Source organism: Gossypium hirsutum, chromosome A03 (genome assembly GCF_007990345.1).
Source record: "Gossypium hirsutum isolate 1008001.06 chromosome A03, Gossypium_hirsutum_v2.1, whole genome shotgun sequence".
Taxonomy (NCBI): domain Eukaryota; kingdom Viridiplantae; phylum Streptophyta; class Magnoliopsida; order Malvales; family Malvaceae; genus Gossypium; species Gossypium hirsutum.
The window spans coordinates 17,377,869-17,400,288 of record NC_053426.1 but is presented as its reverse complement, the minus strand read 5'-3'; the positions used below and the strand labels follow the sequence as shown (position 1 = coordinate 17,400,288).

Genomic DNA, 22,420 nt, shown 5'->3' with positions numbered 1-22,420 from the left:
ATGTATGCTCTGTTATAGCACAGTCTGGACAGAAGGGTGTGTCTAAGCCATTTGAGGCACACGGCCTATTCACATGAGCGTATGACCTTTAAAAAGTTAAAAAATTTTATAAGTTCTAAAACTTTTGTATGTTATCAATTTGGTCCTGAATGCATGTTTAAGCATTGTATACTCAATTTTATGTGAATATTGAATATGAACGAATGACTTTTATTAGTAATGAGATGATATTTGATGTATGATGGTTCTGATTTGAGTTATAAGTCCGGTAATGCCTTTTAACCTATTCCGGTGACGGTTACGGGTTAGGGGTGTTACACTAAATGTGCAAATAGCCCTTCCATAAAAAACACGCGGATCCTAGGGTTAAGGGTTAGGTAATCGGGTCAAGCCCCCCAAAACGATGTTGTTTTGGTCGTTTGGGGGGCTAATCAAAACGACGCTGTTTTGATATTGTTATTTAAGCCCAAAAATTTTGTTTAACTTTATTTTCAGCCTTCTTTTTCAAAACAATCAGAAAAACCTCTCCAAAAATTCTCTCAAGCCTCCCCACGTCTGGCTAGAGCTCCGACGCCTAACCACAGTGGCGGCCACCGGTCATCGGCGACTGCGTCGCCGTCCATGGTGAATGGAGGGACCAAAAGGCCTCCTTTTAGTATTTTCAACTTCCTGAGCCCATTTCCAACACCAAAACCCCCGAAAAATTAATAAACAACCCTTCAAACCCAAGAAACCTTTTTGTTTCAGACCACTTATCTACGGAGGTGACTACCTCTGCTTTTCACGATGTCGATATCCCGATCACTAGGTGAGTTCTCTTTTTTCCTTTTATTGTTTCACCTTTAAAAAGAAAAAAATAAAATAGAAAGAAAATACCAAAATATGAGAGAAATCAAAATAACCGATATGTAAAAAGAACACATTTTGTTTTCGATTTCTTTTTGTTTCCAATCTCTATATGTTTTTTGTTTTTTTTGTATTTGATATTTCGTGTGTGTAAAAATACAATTGAAAAGAAGATGGCTTTATAGCCGAATGAGAAAATACAACATTTTTGCCCCTTTTCTTCGTGTGCTGTTGTGCTTGTCCCTTTTTTTGCAAGTACGGAGGCATTAGGTGGCGTGTACGGAGGTGGTACAGGCGTGTTGAAGTGGAGGCACGAGCGGTGGCAGTAGCTAGGGTGTTAGGATTCTGCTGAAGATTTTGTTTAGGTATTGGGCCTTTTTGGGCCTAGGGTTTTTGATTCATTTGGGTTGTAATTAGGTCAATTGGGCTAGATTTTAGTTTTGGATTATTTGGGGTTTAGGTCTGTAATAGGCTGATGTTTTTGGACTGTTAACTTTATTTATTATGTTTTTGTTTTTGTACGGGCTCGGGCAAATTTGGGCCTGTACAAATGCAAATTTGAGTCAGTCCTTCACATATTTTAAATAAAAATAAACAACGAAAAAAAGCAAGTCTTTATAGAGAAATAATCCAGACAAAAGTGGATAATTAATTCTTCTTTTATCTTTCATTTATAGTAATTTATTTAATTGAATAGTCTATAACTTAAATAGTAAGAAGGATCTATAAAATAATTACACAATACATTTAGAATATGCGTGGAATTACTCGATTTGAATGTATGAGTAAAAGTAAAATTTGTGACTTATAATGTTAACTTTTGCAACAACAATAAAAATATATGTTTAAGCGTATTTAAATGTATTTTTCTTCTATTTTATGGATTCGGGAAGATTTTATGATATAAGGAAATCTTATTGGTACCAATAATAGATATTTACTTTTGGGTGTATTAGTGCTTAGTATCTGGTTTATTAAAAGATATTTTATAGGTAAAATAAGAATAAATAGCTTGAGTCTTCGTTTGAATGGAGCAGTAGTTAAAGCTCATATCAAACATCTATTTGATATAAGTTTAAACTGTGTTACTCCATCTTCTACTGTTAATATTGTATTGAAAAAATAGCTTATGAAACAAAAAGATGATTTTATTTTATTGGAATTTTGTATTGAATTTTTTATTTACATTGTTATCAAAATACAACACTTTTGAACTTTTTAGAAAGCCATTAAGTTAACGTTTGTGTTTACAAAAGTTCACACCTTCCTACAAAAATAAAAGCATAATCATAAATTTAGTCATTAATATTTATATTTTTCTATTAATTTAATTTTAATTCTTTAGTTAAATTTAGCCTTCGACTTATTAAAAAAAATCAAATTTGACTGTCAACATCTCAAAAAAAGTCTATTTAATTTTTTTTTAACCGAAATACTTACTAAAACATTAAATTTTTAAACATGGCTGGAGCAAATCTAGAAATTTTTTTAAATCACCTTTCAACGTTTAATTTCAGAAATTTAATCCCTTACTTGCTTCCAATTTCAAGAATGTAGGGAAGAAGCTGAGAAAAAGGGTCTAATTATATTTCAATCCCTGTACATTTCAAAAATATGATAAATGTTTAAAGCAAAAAATATTTAAATAAATTAATTTTATTTTTAATATGAATCAAGTATAAAAATGATTTTCCTCATGCATCTAATTCCAAGTTGATTTAAATCCAAATTCCATTTGCTTTCAAATTATTTTATTATATATTTTCAGGATTATTATCCTATCAACGGTCACTTAGGTTGTACTTGGGAGGGAGTGAAAGGAAAATAAGCTTTAAGTATGTTTGGTTGGGAAAAAAAGCGAGAAGAAAGAAAATAAGAGGGATGAGAAATATGTATATGTTAGTTCAGAACTATGCATTTTTAGGATTTTATCTAAATTTAACAAATTTGAAAAGAAAAACCTTTTATGAATCGCATATAATGGTCTGATGGTCAAAGGTGTTCATCGTCCTAGGTGTAACTTGGGTTCGAGTTCCGCTAGTCGTGTTGATTTAAGTTTTTCCAAATTATTGTAATTCACAAAAAAAGAAAAAATATTTTACTTTAAATTATGTATTTAAAATGATTGTGAACTCACAAATTGATTTAATAAAATTAGGGACTCCTAAACTATTATATAAATATAAGTTTCATAATTTAAAAAATGAAAATAAAATATCCTAAATGAGTAGTAAGTATAAATGGAAGAAACTGAGAAGATCAAAACTTTGATTAATGAAAAAAAAAATTATAACTTACAATAAGGTGCAATAATATGTAATTATGGGTAGTCATCTATAGCAATTTGACCTGCCTTATTCCAATTTACATTCTTAAAAGCTATTTTTAGCTTGGAGCTTTGATTTAGTATCATACATTCCTAGGCATCTTCCGAGGCTTGGATTCCCTGAAACAAACCAATTCTTTTAAACAATATCCACCATTAATTAAACTCTATTAATATATAACCATTTAAAAAAATAAAACATAAAATTGTCAATTGACTTTTAACTCTATTAGTATTGGTATTGTTGTCAGTGCAAGAAGGATTTGAAATGCATTATTCTCTTATTTAAGGGTTGGGAGGAGTTATGAGTAAACTTATCAAAATTTTAGGCTTGTTTGCTAGGCCAGGGCCTGCCTGACCCGAAAAATGAGCTTAAAATTTTGTCCAAACCCAGCTCGGATAAAAATGCTAAAATCTGGACCCACCCGAATTAGTTTTTTCATATTGTTTTTTAATATAAATAAATTTAAAATATAATACATAAAAATATGTAAAACATTAAAATAAATAAAAAAATATTTATACTTAAATAATAATAAAATAGGTGTAACTTAACAAATAAAATTAACAATAAAACAAGAGTTATGTAACACCCCTTACCCGAGACCGTCGCCGGAATCGAGTACGAGATGTTATCCAATTTAACTTACCAATTCGGAGCATAAAAAAAATTACTTTTAAAATTAAATTCACTGTTCACAACAAAACTGTCTACCTGCGTGACTTTCACTATTTCTTCTTTCTTGATCTATATTAACACAATTTAATACATTTTATCAACATTTCATTCAAATACAATTCATACACAACATTTTGGCAAATTTATATTTTTCCCCGAAACTTTTCAAAAATTCCACTTTTGTCCCTAAGCTCGTAAAAATAAAATTCACTAAATTTTTAAATTTCAAACTTCACTAAATCATATTTCATGCTCATAACAGCCCTCAATTTCACAAAATCACAACTTTATGCACACTTTACCATCTTTCACAATTTAGCCCTTTTTCAACATTTTCATCAAAATTCATCTAGTAAAACTTGTAATTAACACTTCAAACATTCATTATCTAACATCACTAATCAATTTACAATTATATCATGAATGGGTAAATTTTCAAACTTTAATTTCATTTAAATTAAATAGTAGAAACATGAAATTCAAGCTTCAATAAGCATAAAAATACGAAAATAATCAAAAACGGGGCAAGAAATCACTTACAATTGAGCTTAGGAAGTTCAAGAACCCTAGCTATGGTGACATGAATTTTTTTTGGCAGCAAACGTCTGATTTTAAGAAGATGAACACTTGTTTTCATCTTTATTTTGTCTTTTATTCAATTTGGACAAAAATGCCCTTGACCCATTACTTAGATATTTTTCTAGAAATACCCTTTTGTGTCCACAACACTAATTCATGGTCTAATTGCCACATAAACACCTCCAATTTCATGCAATAATTCAATTAAGTCATTTAATCACTAATTAGACACACTTTGCATTTTTCTCGATTTAGTCCTAAAAATTCAATTAAGCACTAAAGTATTAAAATTTCCTATCCATATTTTCACACAATATTTCAATCAATCAGTAACTAATAAAAATTTATAAAATTAAACTATTTCACTTCGGATTTGTGGTTACTAAACCACTATTCCGATTAGGCCCTATTTCGGGCTATCACAATTCTCCCCCCTTAGGGATTTTCGTCCCCGAAAATCTTACCAGTGAATAAGTTGGGATACTGTTTCCTCATAGCCTCCTCAGTTTCCCATGTTGCCTCTTCCACCCCATGTCGTTGCCATAACACTTTCACTAAAGCAATTTCTTTGTTTCTCAACTGTTTCACTTCTCGTGCCAAGATTCGAATTGGTTCTTCTTCGTATGTCATATCCGATCGAATTTCCACTTCAGTCAGTGAAATCACATGTGATGGGTCCGATCGATATCGCCTCAACATAGAAACATGAAACACATTATGAATTCTTTCCAATTCCGGTGGTAAAGACAATCGATAAGCCACTGGACCAATTCTTTCTATCACTTCATACGGACCAATAAATCTTGGACTTAATTTACCTTTACGGCCAAATCTCAGAATTTTCTTCCATGGAGACACTTTCAGAAATACTTTATCACCCACTTGAAACTCAATCTCTTTTCTTTTCAAATCCGCATACGACTTCTGTCGATCCGATGCAGCTTTCAAACAATCACGGATTATCTTCACTTTTTCTTCAGTTTCTTTTACCAAATCGACTCCATGTAACTGATTTTCATTAAGTTCAGTCCAATATAATGGAGTCCGACACTTTCGTCCATACAACGCTTCATAAGGTGCCATTTTTATGCTGGATTGATAACTATTATTATATGCAAACTCCACCAAAGGTAGATATCTTTCCCAATTACCTTCAAATTCCAATACACAACATCTCAACATATCTTCGAGCACTTGAATTACTCTTTCAGACTGTCCATCGGTTTGGGGGTGAAATGCTGTACTAAAATTCAATTTAGTACCCAATGCCTCTTGTAATTTCTTCCAAAACCTTGAAGTAAACCGTGGATCTCTATCAGATATAATAGACGCAGGCACACCATGTAATCGAACTATCTCAGCAATATACAATTCAGCTAACTTGTCAAGTGAAAAACTCATTCGCACAGGAATGAAATGAGCTGACTTAGTCAATCGATCAACTATTACCCAAATTGAGTCTTTCTTTTTCGGTGACAATGGCAATCCGGAAACAAAATCCATAGTAATTCTATCCCACTTCCACTCGGGCACCATAATAGGTTGAAGTAACCCTGAAGGTACTTGGTGTTCAGCTTTTACTTGTTGGCACACAAAACACTTTGTCACATACTCAGAGATATCCCGTTTCATACCCGGCCACCAATATAATTTCTTTAAATCATTGTACATTTTTACACTACCGGGGTGAACTGCCAACCGACTATCATGTGCTTCCTGCAAAATTTTCTGAATTAAATCAACATTTTTCGGAACACATATTCTGTCATGAAACATTAAACATCCATCTGAATCAATCCGAAAATCAGAATTATCGTCCACTGCACACTGAGTCTTTTTTCTTTGCAATTCATTATCCACTTTCTGAGCCTCACAAATTTCTTGAAGAAACAATGGTCTAGCTTTTAACTCTGCAAACAATGATCCATCTTCAGTCAATGTTAATCTCGTATTCAAAGCTCTCAAAGCAAAGAGAGACTTTCTGCTCAAAGCATCAGCAACTATATTGGCTTTTCCCGGATGATAATCTATTACAAGTTCATAATCTTTCAACAATTCCAACCATCTTCTTTGCCGCAAATTCAGATCTTTTTGTGTCATAACATATTTCAAACTTTTATGATCTGTAAAAACACGACATTTCTCACCATATAAATAATGACGCCAAATCTTCAAAGCAAAGACAATAGCAGCCAACTCTAAATCATGGGTAGGATAATTTCGTTCATGCGGTTTCAATTGTCGAGAAGCATACGCTATCACTTTTCCTTCTTGCATCAATACACATCCAAGCCCATTTAATGACGCGTCACTATAAACAACAAATTCCTTTCCTGACTCAGGTTGCACTAACACTGGTGCCTCAGTTAAACACTTCTTTAATTTCTCAAAACTTTGTTGACACTCCTCGGTCCATTCGAACTTAACATCTTTTTGCAACAATTTTGTCATCGGTGAAGCTATCATCGAAAAACCTTCTACAAATCGACGATAATATCCGGCTAAGCCCAGAAAACTCCTAACTTCAGATACATTTCTTGGAGGCTTCCATTCAACTATTGCCGATATCTTATTCGGATCCACTCGAATGCCATCTCCCGAGACAACATGTCCCAAAATCCAACTTCACTAAGCCAAAATTCACTTTTGCTAAATTTAGCAAACAATTTCTTTTCTCGCAGCGTTTGTAGCACAATTCTTAAATGTTCAGCATGCTCGACTTCACTTCGGGAATAAATAAGAATATCATCTATAAACACCACAACAAATTTATCCAAATAGGGCCGGAAAATTCGATTCATCAAATCCATAAAATAGCTGGAGCATTAGTCAGACCAAAAGGCATTACAAGAAACTCATAGTGACCATACCGGGTTCTGAAAGCAGTCTTTGGCACATCTGACTCTTTAACCCTCAATTGGTAATATCCGGATCTCAAATCAATTTTGGAAAACACTGTGGCATCCTTTAACTGATCAAACAAGTCATCTATTCGGGGCAATGGATATTTATTCTTTACTGTCACTTTATTAAGTTGACGATAATCAATACACAATCTCAATGTCCCATCCTTTTTCTTCACAAATAGCACGGGAGCACCCCACGGAGAATAACTTGGTTTGACGAATCCTTTATCCGTCAACTCTTGCAATTGCACTTTTAATTCTTTTAATTCAGTTGGTGCCATTCTGTAAGGAGCAATCGATATTGGAGCAGTACCTGGCATTACTTCAATACCAAACTCTACTTCTCTAATCGGAGGCAAACCTGGCAACTCTTCTGGGAACACATCTAAATATTCACATACCACTGGCACTGATTCGATCTTTGTTTCAGACACTTTTGTATTCAACACATAAGCAAGATATGCTTCACAACCATTTTTCAAACATTTCTGAGCAGACATGGCAGAAATCACAATTGGCATCACATTTGACTTATCTGTTTCAACCCGAAGAACTGTACCACTACCACACTTCAACTCAAGAATTTTCTGACTGCAATCTATCTTGGCCTTATGTAATGTCAACCAATCCATTCCCAAAATAACATCAAATTCATCAAATGGCAACAACATCAAGTTGGCAGGGAAACACTGACCTTGTATCATCAAAGGACAATTTTTGCATATTTTATCAACTATCACATGCTTGCCTAAAGGATTCGACACTTTAATCACATACTCAGTAAATTCAACACACAAATTTTTATCAGACACTAAATTCCTACATACATACGAGTGAGTAGAACCAGGATCAATCAATGCAAGAACATTAGTGTCGTAAAGAGAAAATATACCAGTGATCACATCGGGGGAAGATGTTTCCTCTCTAGCTCGGATGGCATAAGCTCTTGCTGGGGCTCCCACTTCAGATCTTACAGTCGTGTCTTTTGTTACACCTTTACCACTAGTTCCAGTCCCCACATTTCTCGATGGTCTTCCTCTAGTAGTCACACTGCTCGATCTCACATTTTGAAACTTTTCTATCTCTTCTCTTTCTGGACAATCTTTCACAAAATGATCTTGAGATCCACATTTAAAACATGCTCGGCTGATTAAATAAAATTCCCCTAAATGTCGTTTTCCACAATGTTGACATTCCGGTCTAGTAGGTTTAACACTACCTACACTTGCCATAGAAGTCGCCTGAGCTTTAGAACTTGAATATTGTCTTCCTCGATCTCTTTGAAAATTTACACTAGAAACATTCGATCGACTATTCATTTCTTTAAACTTCTTCGCTTGAGACTGAAATGGCTTGCCCATTGATCTTTTTCTTGCATCTCTAACTTCACTTTCCACCTTTCTTTTCTCTTTGCTCAATTCTTCAGCCTTGATAGCTCTTTCAACTAGTACCACTAGCTCTTTAATTTCAAGAATTCCCACTAGCAATCGGATATCCTCGTTTAATCCATCTTCAAACCTTTTGCACAATGTAGCTTCATTAGATACACACTCTTGGGCATACTTGCTTAATTTGACAAATTCTCGTTCATATTCGGCTACCGTCATGCGCCCTTGTTTCAATTCAAGAAACTCTTTTCTCTTTTGATCAATGAAACGCTGACTCACATACTTCTTTCGGAATTCTTCTTGAAAGAAATCCCATGTAACTTTCTCTTTAGGCACCACTGACACTAAAGTTTTCCACCAATTATAAGCTGAATCCCTCAACAATGAGATAGCACATTTGAGACTCTCTTCTGGAGTACAAGATAATTCATCCAACACTCTGATGGTATTATCAAGCCAGAACTCTGCTCTTTCAGGATCATCATTTACATTAGCTCGGAACTCTTCGGCTCCATACTTTCGAATTTTGTCCACTGGAGGCTTTGACAATCTTAACACTTCAGTTTGTTGAGGAGCTATGGGAACAGCTTGAGGAATAGGAGGGGGCGGAGGAGGTTGAGCATTAGGATTAGTTCTAACAAACTCAATGTACCAATTGTTCATCATTTGGAGAAAAGCTTCTCGAGCCTCATCTCCTTGACCCTGAGTCTCAAATCGACTTTCAACAGGTACATTACTTTGAGCATCATCAGCTGTATCTCGGTTAGAATCCATTACTATAAAAAAAACATTTTAAGATGTCAGGAGTCGTCACACCATCATTATTCAATTATGGCATGTATAGATAGTCTATTACACTCCCTACGTTAGTCCGAGAATCGACTAAACCGTAGCTCTGATACCACTAAATGTAACTCCCCTTACCCGAGACCGTCGCCGGAATCGAGTACGAGATGTTATCCAATTTAACTTACCAATTCGGAGCATAAAAAAAATTACTTTTAAAATTAAATTCACTGTTCACAACAAAACTGTCTACCTGCGTGACTTTCACTATTTCTTCTTTCTTGATCTATATTAACACAATTTAATACATTTTATCAACATTTCATTCAAATACAATTCATACACAACATTTTGGCAAATTTATATTTTTCCCCGAAACTTTTCAAAAATTCCACTTTTGTCCCTAAGCTCGTAAAAATAAAATTCACTAAATTTTTAAATTTCAAACTTCACTAAATCATATTTCATGCTCATAACAGCCCTCAATTTCACAAAATCACAACTTTATGCACACTTTACCATCTTTCACAATTTAGCCCTTTTTCAACATTTTCATCAAAATTCATCTAGTAAAACTTGTAATTAACACTTCAAACATTCATTATCTAACATCACTAATCAATTTACAATTATATCATGAATGGGTAAATTTTCAAACTTTAATTTCATTTAAATTAAATAGTAGAAACATGAAATTCAAGCTTCAATAAGCATAAAAATACGAAAATAATCAAAAACGGGGCAAGAAATCACTTACAATTGAGCTTAGGAAGTTCAAGAACCCTAGCTATGGTGACATGAATTTTTTTTGGCAGCAAACGTCTGATTTTAAGAAGATGAACACTTGTTTTCATCTTTATTTTGTCTTTTATTCAATTTGGACAAAAATGCCCTTGACCCATTACTTAGATATTTTTCTAGAAATACCCTTTTGTGTCCACAACACTAATTCATGGTCTAATTGCCACATAAACACCTCCAATTTCATGCAATAATTCAATTAAGTCATTTAATCACTAATTAGACACACTTTGCATTTTTCTCGATTTAGTCCTAAAAATTCAATTAAGCACTAAAGTATTAAAATTTCCTATCCATATTTTCACACAATATTTCAATCAATCAGTAACTAATAAAAATTTATAAAATTAAACTATTTCACTTCGGATTTGTGGTTACGAAACCACTATTCCGATTAGGCCCTATTTCGGGCTATCACAAGTTATACAAGATCCAAATAATAACAACAGAATAGTAGAACATAATAGTGAAATAAAAGCAAAACAGTAATAAAACAACAAGAAACAACCAAAAAAAAATAAAGAAAGAAGAAAATAGCATATTTGTTTTGATTTTTTGCTAATTCGGGTTGAGTCAGGCCAGAGCAAAAAAGCCTTACTCGAGGCCCGACCTATTTTTTAAATTAGTCTTATTTTTTTGCCCAAACCTATTTTTGAGCCTATATTTTTGCCCAGACCCTCCTACTCTTTGGGTGGAGATCTAATTATAGGTAATTCTAGGTATTGTATCAAAAAGCAGATATGATAAAACATTAATGTTTAAAAAAGAAAACATAAAGCCAACCATTCAAATTTTAATTTAAAAAAAAGTAAAAATAAATGCAATATGCTCAACAAACATATTAATAAATAGAGATAATTATTTATTTGATTCTTTAAATATTTTAAAAAATTATTTTAATTTTGGATTTAATATTTTTCTCAAATCACTCTAAAAATATATAAAGAAAATTAAGTAGCAAAATATATATTGTTTTTAATTACGATTATTACAATAATATATATTATATATTACAACAATATATATGATTGGTGATAAGGTAATTACTTATTATTATGGTTGTTAAATTTTCCTCAATTTTTGCACATTTTTTTCATATGTCTAACCATTATTTTAGGGTTTATTAATTTACAGGGAAATAATTTTTATACTTACTTCTTTTTATTTTCTCCCTGCTTTTTCAAATCTCTCCTACAAAAACAAATCGTAACACGTTATTCATAAAACTAAAAAAAAAAAAATATTATAATTTTTTTATAAAAATTCAAAAAAATATATAAAATACTTGTAGATAATCGTGCAGGTTATCATGTTTAAAATCATGATAGATACAAAAGGGGCAAGTAGAGCCTTAACCTCTCAAAAATTGGAAAATTGCAATTCTAGCTCCCTATAAATGATTAAATTATAAGTTAATATAAGAGAAATTTATGCTTTGCCCTTCGAATGACAAAAATTTCATTTAATTTCTTCAAAAATGATAAAATCATAAAAAAATATTTTTCACATCTCAAAATTTATAATTCAAATTTATCTCTAAAATAATTACTAAATTTGTTCCTATTTAAAATTTATCATTTTAATTGGTATAACTATTAATTTAGGATTTATTAATTTACTGTCAACTACTAAACTTATATCAGGGAAAACATTGAAACAAATTTTATACTTTATTCATAAAATTCTTCCCTGCAAAAAGAAATCTCAATACTTTATTCATAAAATTCTTCGTAAATTTGGTATTTAATGTTTATATATATATATATGTATATCTGATCTTTTTTAAAATTAAATTTAGCTATTTATCTTTAAAATAATTAGATCATTTTTTTACAAAAATACTAATTAAAATATTATTTTTTAACAATATTGATGTGATAATTGTGTGACAAACTGACAATCCACACATGTTTAATATTAACATATCACTATTTGTCTAATATATCATATCAATAAATCATTTAAAATTTATGAAAGTATTTATAAAATTTAAAAAAAGTCCAAAATTCAAAAATATTATAGAAAGTTCATAAAAAACGTATGAAATACACGTGAATAGCCATCCAAGTTGCCATGTTTAAAATCAGGGGCTTTGTCCCTCCCAAAAAAACTGAAAAATTGCAATTCTTGCTCCCTATAAATGACTAAATTATAAATGAATATAAGAGAAATGTATGCTTTGTCTCCTCCCAAATGAAAAATATTATATTTAATCTCTTCAAAAATGATAAAATCATAAATTAATATATGATAAAATCTATATTTCATATATAAAAAAATTAGTAATTCAATTTTACCCCCTAAACAATTTTTTGGATTCACCCTTGCTTAAAATTTAACATTTTAATAGTATTTTCATTAAAAAAAAGCAACAAATCGATTTAAAAAAAATAATTGTCAAATTCAACTATTTTTAAAAGATAAAAAGTAAATTTTGAATGGAAAACAATATAAAAGTGAAAAAAAAAAGTTACTTGTGAGCTTTATGAGCTTGGTGGGTTTTGTGGTTGAGATGATTGGCTACATGATGAGGATTGGGATCGTAGGCTTTCTCAGCATTTTGCTTTGCTCTCTGAGCTCGTTTTGCCCATACTTCATCGAAATGAGCAATGTTAGCCATGACTATCCCAGTATTTGCAATCAGAATCAGCCCCAACACCAAAATTATCTTTACTACATTCATTTTGGGCAATTGTCTTCTTCAACCCTACGTAACCAAGAAGTGAGTATTGCACGCAGGGCTTTCCTTTTATTCTATTTTAATTTAGTTTTTATTTGATATTCCTCAAATGTTTCAAATTCCCATTCTTTCTTAAATACAAGTGAAATGAGAAATGAGATCCAAATTTCATGCAAACCACTACCCATTAATGGTCTGATTTTTGGTCTCTCTCTTCAATTTCTCCTCATCTTTTGGGTATTCGCTTTCTAGTTTTACTGATATTCTCTATAAATAAATATATTTATAATGTGTTTTGATTTATAATTATCCAAGATCTAACTTTAGAAAATGTATATTATTTTTTAAAAGTTGGCATAACATTGGAATAGTAGCCTTCTTCCACAACTTTATTTCATTTTTTTACTTGCTTTTTTTCTTTTTGCCGCACTTCATAGGAGTCACCGATAATTAGGGATTTTTTATTATAATAATAGACAATGCAATATCGGTAGATATATCAATTTTTTTATGTTGGTACTAATTATTATCGGTACCAATGTGTTTTGATATATATTTCAAGTTTATTGATATTAAATATTTTTCATATTATAAATACATGCAAACATATATTAATTGCATACATATTTGTAAGAAAATTTAGACTTATTAATTAAGTTCAATAATTTAATAAAATGTTTTATTTTATTTCAAAATATAATTATAAAAATAGTTAAGATAAAAAAAAACTAAAAATAAACTTGTTGAATTACAATCAATTACTATCACAAATTCTTCTAAATAGTTACTTAAAAAGTTCTTAAAATAATCAACATACTATTTTGAAGATCATGAAACCTGAATTCCATTTTATCCCTATCCTCACGCATATAATGTTTACTAATGAGTTACTCACAATTTTTTAAGTTGTCAATTAAATAAGATAATTAGAGTGATATGAAAATCTAATTAATCATATTCAATTAATAGTAAATTTATATGTAAATTAAATGCTTAATGTTGGTCTTAGAAAAAATTCATGTCTATTATCGTATTAAATTCAAGATTAAATTTCAAATTGCAGTATAGGTAACATTTAAATCCACAAAAATCCAACATAAAGGTGTCTTAAAATCTACTTTATAGAAAACTATGCACCCAATGTTCTTCACAACCCCTTTCAGGGCCATAACATATATACAAAAAAAAAAAAAGCAACCACAGCTAAACAAAATGGCACCAAGAACTAAACAGACAAATACCAAAACTAATTAGTGTCCGGAAAAAAGAAAAAAAAAAAAGCATGCTGGCCTTAAGCAAAACCCAGTATAAGTGTATTAGTTACTGATGTGCAGCCTGGAGGAGTCCCTCGCGAATCTGAGTGGCGACATCACGAACAGCTCCAGGACCATGAGGGATGAACACAGCCGAAGATTTAGAAGCAGCACCGATTTCTTTCATGGTGTCAAAGTACTGGGTGACCAGGACCATGTCCATGACATCCTTTGCAGTAGTCCCAGGTACGTTAACAGAGAATCCAAGCACACTATCTCGTAACCCATCAACAATAGCTTGTCGCTGGCGAGCAATACCCAGCCCTGACAAGTACTTAGATTCGGCCTCACCTTCAGCTCGTTTGATTTGCTGAATTTTCTCTGCCTCTGCCTTCTCGTTAGCTGCCACCCTCATCCTTGCGGCTACAAATACAACACAATCAGAAAATTATATTCTAGGGGAGGCATTATTAAAACCCAATTGATAGATATTCATCTTAGTAATATACTCTAATGAATCTAAAGCTAAAACGATTAAGCAAATAACAGACGGCAAGAAAGTTGACCATCTCTGTCAAAAGGCAAATTCATGAGTTCCAGCAGTTTTTACTTTTTGGGGCTGAAAATTTCATTATGCCAAATGTTACTCTCATATTTCTGTAGTGGCTTGATTTTTTTGATGCATATATGGGGAATATAGCTAGGCAATCCGGTATACAGTTAGCCTGTCCTAAACAACATCAAGTTTGAAAGAGTAAGAACCAAGTAAGAGGTACTAAATTTTACCAGCATTGATTTCATTCATTGCGTGAAGAAATTTTACCAGCATTGATTTCATTCATTGCGCGCTTCACATGCACATCAGGTTCTATGTCCACAATAAGTGTTTGAGCAATTTCATACCCATACGCAGACATAGCCTGTAAGAGAAATAAGAGTCAACAGAAATAGAAAAACATATTTACATATCAATGTACGTGTAATCAAGTTGAATACCTTCTCAAGTTCTTCTTCAACAGCTTTAGCAATTTCAGTTTTTTGTTCAAAAACATCATCTAGATTTAGCTTTGGAACGCTTGCCCTAATAACTAAAAATATTCAAAAAAATGTTAGTTTCTGTCCTTCATTTGGAACAACTAACTGAATATCAGAACATGAAAAATGTTAAAACATGTCCCATATAACTTTGGATTTATGTATATAAATAAAAGTGAGCGGCATGTGTTCATATATTAGTGTGCAACATGAATATATACTCTTCATATCATACCATCAAAAACATAGGATTGAATCTGCTTCCTTGTGTCGGTGAGTTTGTAGAAGGCATCACTTGCCTTATCTGCCAGTGCCCGGTATTGAATAGATGCAACAACATTGACAAATACATTATCCTGATATGATGACCATAAAGACCAGTCAGTTTCCGCTGCACAAGGGAGGCAAAATATTGTACGCTACGTGTGATATGAAAGTCCTTGAAAATTTATTAATTCATGATTATGCACTCAGTCCTGTCCTATACCTTTACCTTCCCTTGCAAGCTGATGAAAGACAAACATGGCTGCATATGCTATAGCTGGAGAAAAGAATAAAAATACAAGAACAAAATGGTGATCTTTTGGGATGAATTCTTCATCCTAAAAGTCTAAAGAGTTATACAAGAAAGAAGAGTCATAAACTGGAAAACTACAACATAAAAAAGCAATTGATAGACCTTAGTCTTTGTCTCACAACGAACATCCAACTGCTGCAATCTTAGTGACAGGTGGCCGGCAAGCTGACTTCCAAGAAAACATGGTAGGCAATGGCATCCTGGCTCAAGAACATCCTCAAACCTGCCAAATCTCTCCTTGATGGCTACTGTAGACTGGCCAACTTGTACGCAACAGAAAAGATTACCCATTTTCTCTTAGCTCTGAGAACCCAACAGGTTATATATCAGTTTAAAAGAACTCAAACAAATACCAGCGCTATCTCTGATCAACTAGCACAGATCAGCATCAACATGTACCATAATTGATGATTTAGACAATCTATACGACACCAATATTAACCTTGAAACATGAAAACTGATATCAAATGGTAAAACTCAAGAATGAAAGAACAGAAAACAGGAAATACATTATCAGTAGAAAATGTAAAATAACTAATCTCACAACCTTCCCAAAAATACCCAATTAACTTCAAGTGCCAATAAAAGACTAGCTTAGCAGATTATCACCCCAGGTTTATAAAACCAGTCTAACTTTCAAATCATCTTCAGGATATCATAGAGACAAAAGAGAAGAACATATTAAAGAACTAAGAAATCTTACAAATTGATGAACAGAAGGATGAAAAAGCAGAAGAAAACACAGAAAACTAATAAAATATAGAGATAAAACTTAACTAGACATGTAATATATAAATATACTATCACAAGTTGGCTTGGAAAACAATTTCAGAATAATTGCTACAACTTCCCCAAAACACATTAATTCCTTTTGCAATTTCATTGAAATAGTATGGCAATACAGAATGTTAACATTGACCCACAAAAGTCAACAGATAATGTGACCCACCTACATTATTTCCTAGTATATGATAACAAAGAAGTCTTAATGTTTAATATGCCCGGCAAAATTTCCCAAGAGGGTTCACCAATGTGAAAAAGAAAAAAAACCCATCAAACTTTGCAAACCACGAATAGTTGTCCTTATTTGAATGGAAAATCTATGTTACCATATAACACACTTAACAACTTTAAAACCTTGAAATTCTAGTCATGGGTTGCATCTATGAACACAAATTCATGGAAAATGAAAAAAAAAGGAATCAATAAGTTCTCCATAATATTAAACTAAGAAAAACTTATAAATATTGGATTGTTACAGCTAATCTCTTCTTTGCCAGGTTAAACAGATAAAACTACAAAATGGGTTTCTTGAATTTGGTCAATTTTCATTAGTTTCATTGATAAAATCAATTATAAAACCTTATATTATGATTTAATTGACAGATAAATAAGAGGCACGATAATGCAAAAAGAAGAAGAAGAAGAAGAAGAAGAAGAAGAAGAAAGGATTTTCTAAAGAAAACGGAAAAACCCTATGTAAATTGGAGATCGTTAAGAATAAGGGGAAAAACAAGAAGGGTAAATTCCCCTGACTTAATTGCAATTTTCTTTCGAATGAGAAAAGTTGAAGTTCTTACTTTTTTGGTATCAAGAAAGAAGATGAAGAAGAATCTCATGGATTTTCAAAGAAATATATTTTCCCCTAACTTAATTATCAAGCAACTTTAACTTATCTCAATTTTGTCCTTCAACCATTACATTTAATATTTAATTAACTTTTTTAATATTAATACTATATTTTACTTCCACTAATTAGCATAAAATAATAATTTTATTTGAATTATTAAATATAATTAAAATATATTAATTTATTAATCTAAATATTATAAAAAATTTTAAATAATATCTTTTAAGAAAAATTAAATAATAATTAAAATATTTTGCACGTATATATTCAACACACCCTTTATCTAATTAATATAAACTAACATTATTTAAAATAATAATTATTAACATAACTTAATTCTGATATTAATTAAGTGATAATTAATATGCTTAAAATTCTATTTGAATAATAATTCTATTTTGCATCAATAAAATTAGTACTTGTTTAGGTAAGTATTTTTTAAATTAATAATTATAAATTATAATTATCATAATTTTTTTATATTTTATACTTGAAATTCTATTCGAATAATAACTTTATTTTAAGACTAGCACAATTTTTAAGGAATAATTGTAATTTAAATTTTGATTATTTGTAAATGTATAATTATTAATTAAATTATAATTATTTTTAAATGTGAAATTAACATAACTTCTATTTTATTTCAACCTTTTAACTAATGATTCTAAATTAAATATTATAATTATTTTTAAATGTGAACTTAGTAATAAGATGAAAAATAAAAGCATTCTCGTTAGCTCAAAAGTTTTTCCAAACTTGTGCTTAGGTGTGTTCAAATTTCGATTAAAACTGAATTAACCGACAAAACCAGTCGAATTTGGTTAATCAGTCGGTTAACTGACCTAATTCGTTTAGAAATCGATTAATGTATCTTTGGAAGTTCAGTTATCGGTTAATTCAGTTCGAAATTGGGTAGTTAACTGAACTTAATAACTAATAATTCAAATTATATATAGTTTTAATCTAGTTAATTCGATCAAATGAACATTATCAATTTATTTATTTTTTTGATATGTTTTATACTTGTTTTAACCAAAAAACTAAAAATATATAAATTTAACCAAAATATTACAGTTCTGTTAATTTTTTTGAAAAAAATTCGATTTGATTAACAGTTAAAGGATTAAAAAGTTCGTTTAATTCAATTAATACTAGTTTGGTTCAGTTAATCGTTTGAACACCCCTACTTGTGCTTATATATATTGTAACACCCTTAATCCAATCCAATTATCTAAATTCGGATCTTGGGTATTGCCAAACAAATACAGACATAAGGTTGGTTTACTTATTCGATTTATATATAATGACAACTTACTTAACTTACAAAATTACAAACTAAAATACATAAATAAATACAATGAGTAAATGCAGATGCAACATGAGATAATTAAACTACAATGGCATCCAAATTGAAACCCGAGTTTATTACAAATACCCCAAGTGAATTTCTAAGGAGTATTTTAGTCTTTGATCACACCGCCAAACTTACTTTGTTTGCATAATAGCCTAATACGCCACTTCTTTGACGTAGTCTTGGCATCATCCCCTTCTGGCGCAGATTCAGGTCAACTAACCCGTAACAAAACACACCCAGATAAGTTCATAAGAACTTAGTGAGGAAAACATCATTTACCTGTGTCATTTTCACATTTCAACTTGTAGTTTATTTAGATGATCTCATCGTTTTGAACATTCAACTTAATCACTAGCAAATAATCCCCCTCAATATCTATTCTCTTTTACACGTCGGATACTATACCTTACTCAGAACTCATTTCTCCCCCTCAATGCATTCGATGCACCACTTACACTCTTCAATTGGAACTTTCATTAACCTTGATTCATTTTCTTAACAGAGGTCCATACCATCGAAACATCATTACTCTTGCACACATAACTCCAAACCGTCGTTTCATCACAATTCTTGAATCATTACGTACTTAGATAGCAGTTACCTTCTTCGAATGTAAAATGTAGGTTCCTTATTTAGAATACACTTTTCTAAATTTCTTCAATCTTCATCATTCACAATTGAATTATAGCCTTGTATAATACTTTACCATAGTCTATTGAAACACTGAGCCTCACTGATCACAACATACGAACCATGCTATGTAACATCCTGTTTTTCCGTGGTTTTAGGACCACAATTCTGATAGTAAGTCAATTTTTTATTGATTATTTAATATTTATAGGAATTCTATAATGTTTTATTTGAGTTAGATTAAGAAATTTTAGCGTTTAGTTAGGTAATTAAGTAAAAAATGACTAAATAATAAAATTTGAAAAAGTTAGTGATTATTAGTTAAAAGTATTAAATGGATTTAAAAACTTGAATTGATGGCCTTATATGATAATTAGACCATTACAACTATTGTGCGATCTAAGGGTATTAAATTAAGAAATTTTAGTTAGCTTGTAAGGGTAAAAAGGTAATTAAAGTAAAAACAAATTAAACAAAAGAAAGAGGTTGTCATCTTCCTTTTGTAATTGCCAAATTCTAAGGAGAAAAGAAACCATTGAAAGAGCTTGGCTTTCGGCTTGGTTTTTCTTCATTGCATGGTAGGTATTTTACGTCTATTTTAAATAATTTTTACGTTTTTGAGATCGTTGCAATTAGGCTCAGCTAACCCGGGTATTATTTCACAAAATTTTTGAACGTTTTGACTTGTGCCATTGTTGAATTTATGAGATTTTTGAAGTTTTGAGATGATTTTGTAAGCTTGATATTTAAACGATATTGTTTTGTTAAGTAATTTTGGTGATTTTGTTGATTAGGGACTTACATGTTAAATTGTAAAACTTATGGGTTGCTATAGAGTTATAAGAAATTCAGTTAGTTGGGAATTTGGCTTAGGGGTGTCAATTTATTAAATTTTGATGTAAGGATTAAATTGTAAAAAGTTAATTGTTGAGGGTAAATGTGTAAAATATAATTAAAGGGTAAATGATTTGAATTCAAGTACTTTATGGTGTTTAAATTAGTTAATTGAATTAATTTATTACGTTTAGATCAAGAAACGAGTGGATCGGTTATTAATCGTGGAAAAAAGAAGGTCGTCGAGTAATCATCTTCAGTTCTTGGTAGCTATCGCAATTTGCTAAGTTTCTATGATTATTTTGGTTATAATTCATTATTAGATATTGTTATTGATGTTTATATATTTTCGAAATTGCTGAAACAAATTGATCCATGTTAATTATATTAAATTTCTAAAATAATTCCGATGGATCAAGTAAAAGTTTCTTACATGAGATTTCTGATCTAAATTGAGTTCCTTCATGTGTTGCGTACTTGGATGTGTATGTGACTCATATTTAGCCTGGACTAATAATCCATTGTCATTTTACATGTATACATATCCCTGGCCAGGCTAGTTTATCTATGTTGTCATTGGTTTAGCCTGGACGAGTAACCTGACATATTTAATCTGTATCTAATTAGCTCTTACGACCATTATTTGCTTTTGGACTCATGTATTTGAATAATTTTACAAAGATCTATTGGAAGAACAAAGACTAATTGACATGAAACTATACCAATTAAATAAGTAAATTACGAATCCTAGTTATCTGTTCATTTAAGTGTTACTGATATGAAATTGTTGGATTGTGTTGTAATAAGGTTGAGTTTTATTTGCTACGTGCAAATAACATTTAAATGAGTTTGGTAAGTTAATAAGTTAAATTGTGAAAACTTACTAACCAATTTATATACTTACTTTGTTATTATTTTCTATAGAGTTAGAACTTTTGAAGCGTGTTGATCGGATCATTGGAGCTCACACATATCATCGACTATCATCAGTAGATTTTGAAGTCTTAGTTGGTGGTTATATGTGGCATGTATATAAGATGCTTATTATGTGAATGTTGGACATGTTTTGTATTAGGTTGCAAAGGCTTGTATATATAAAGTAGATATATGTGTTATAAGTTGGTTCTTTGGTAGTGTGTTATAAGTCATGTTGATTTAATACTTAGGTTGATATATGACATGAAGTTGTGATGATAAAGTGAATAGTTCTAGATGTTTGAATGGATGGAATGTATGAATTTGTTAAGTTTGAATGCCAATTTTATTTGATGATTGAATTGTGGTGTCAATGAGGGCACATTGGTTAGACACATAGGTTGTGTGTTTTTGACATGTTTTTGACTTGTTTAAAGGTGTTTCTGATAATACATATAACACCCCTAACCCGTATCTGTCTTCGAAATAGGGTTACAGAGTGTTATCATACAAATTAAACATTTAAAACATACATTTCATACATTGACGTAAACATGATATAAATCATTCAATCACATACATATTGTCCCTAAATCGAGCCCTTGAGGCTCAAGAAATACGTTAGAAACAATTTGGGATCAAATTAGAAACAGTTGAAAAGTTCAAGAAGAAGTTAGAAAAATTAGACTATATGGGTCATACGGCCATGTGCCTCACACGGTTGAGACAAACGCCCATGTCTAAGGCTGTGTAACAATCGAAATAGGGACACATGGCCGTGTCTCAACCCATGTCCTCTCTCGTGTAACTCTCTAAGTAGGTCATACGGTCATGTCACACGCCCGTGTACTAGCCCGTGTAACTCTCAAAATAGCCCCACACGCCTGTGTGCCAGGCCGTGTTAGGCCGCGTAACTTCCTAACTTGTATGCAATAAAACCTACAGGGGATACACGACTGAGTCACATACCTGTATCTCGAGCCATGTAGACATGATTTTGGCCAAAAATCAAGCCATTTTCAACATCAACTCATGCAACCACCTAAAGGCCTTTAATACACATAATCAAAGCGTCAAAACATGACAAAAACCTACATGAAATAACCAATTCAATAGTTCAAAATCAATCAATCAATATTGTAATAGCCTGTTTTCAGTGAAATCGAAACAATGGTTTCGGGACACAAATCTGAGCCGGTAA

General features: G+C 31.3%; 1 protein-coding gene across 9 annotated transcripts; it reads right to left on the bottom strand.

Moving 5' to 3' along the window:
- Nucleotides 1–3,087: 3,087 nt before the first annotated feature.
- On the bottom strand, nt 3,088–17,545 carry LOC107886124 (hypersensitive-induced reaction 1 protein). Of its 9 annotated transcripts, none has more exons than XM_016809962.2 (8): nt 17,437–17,545; nt 15,959–16,159; nt 15,515–15,635; nt 15,241–15,332; nt 15,068–15,164; nt 12,786–14,667; nt 11,467–11,502; nt 3,088–3,292 (listed from the first exon to the last, which is right to left on the bottom strand). In XM_016809962.2, the coding sequence occupies exons 2-6, from the start codon at nt 16,145–16,147 to the stop codon at nt 14,312–14,314; spliced, it is 855 nt and encodes a 284-aa protein (XP_016665451.1). In that variant the 5' UTR covers nt 16,148–16,159; nt 17,437–17,545; the 3' UTR covers nt 3,088–3,292; nt 11,467–11,502; nt 12,786–14,311. The 9 variants fall into 9 exon arrangements, with proteins under 9 accessions (XP_016665451.1, XP_040952529.1, XP_040952533.1 ...); XM_041096595.1 differs by having other exon boundaries at nt 15,767–16,159; nt 17,437–17,484; XM_041096599.1 differs by having other exon boundaries at nt 15,773–16,159; nt 17,437–17,484.
- Between the last annotated feature and the right edge of the window lie 4,875 nt (nt 17,546–22,420).

Bases quoted from the DNA above. Each gene is read 5' to 3' on its own strand.
- LOC107886124 (XM_016809962.2), bottom strand. From the start codon at position 16,147: ATGGGTAATCTTTTCTGTTGCGTACAAGTTGGCCAGTCTACAGTAGCC. The intron at 15,333-15,514 runs GTATGATATGAA...GAATATTTTTAG, and splicing joins TCAATCCTATGTTTTTGATG to TTATTAGGGCAAGCGTTCCA. The intron at 14,668-15,067 runs GTAAAATTTCTT...TTGTATTTGTAG, and splicing joins AATGAATGAAATCAATGCTG to CCGCAAGGATGAGGGTGGCA.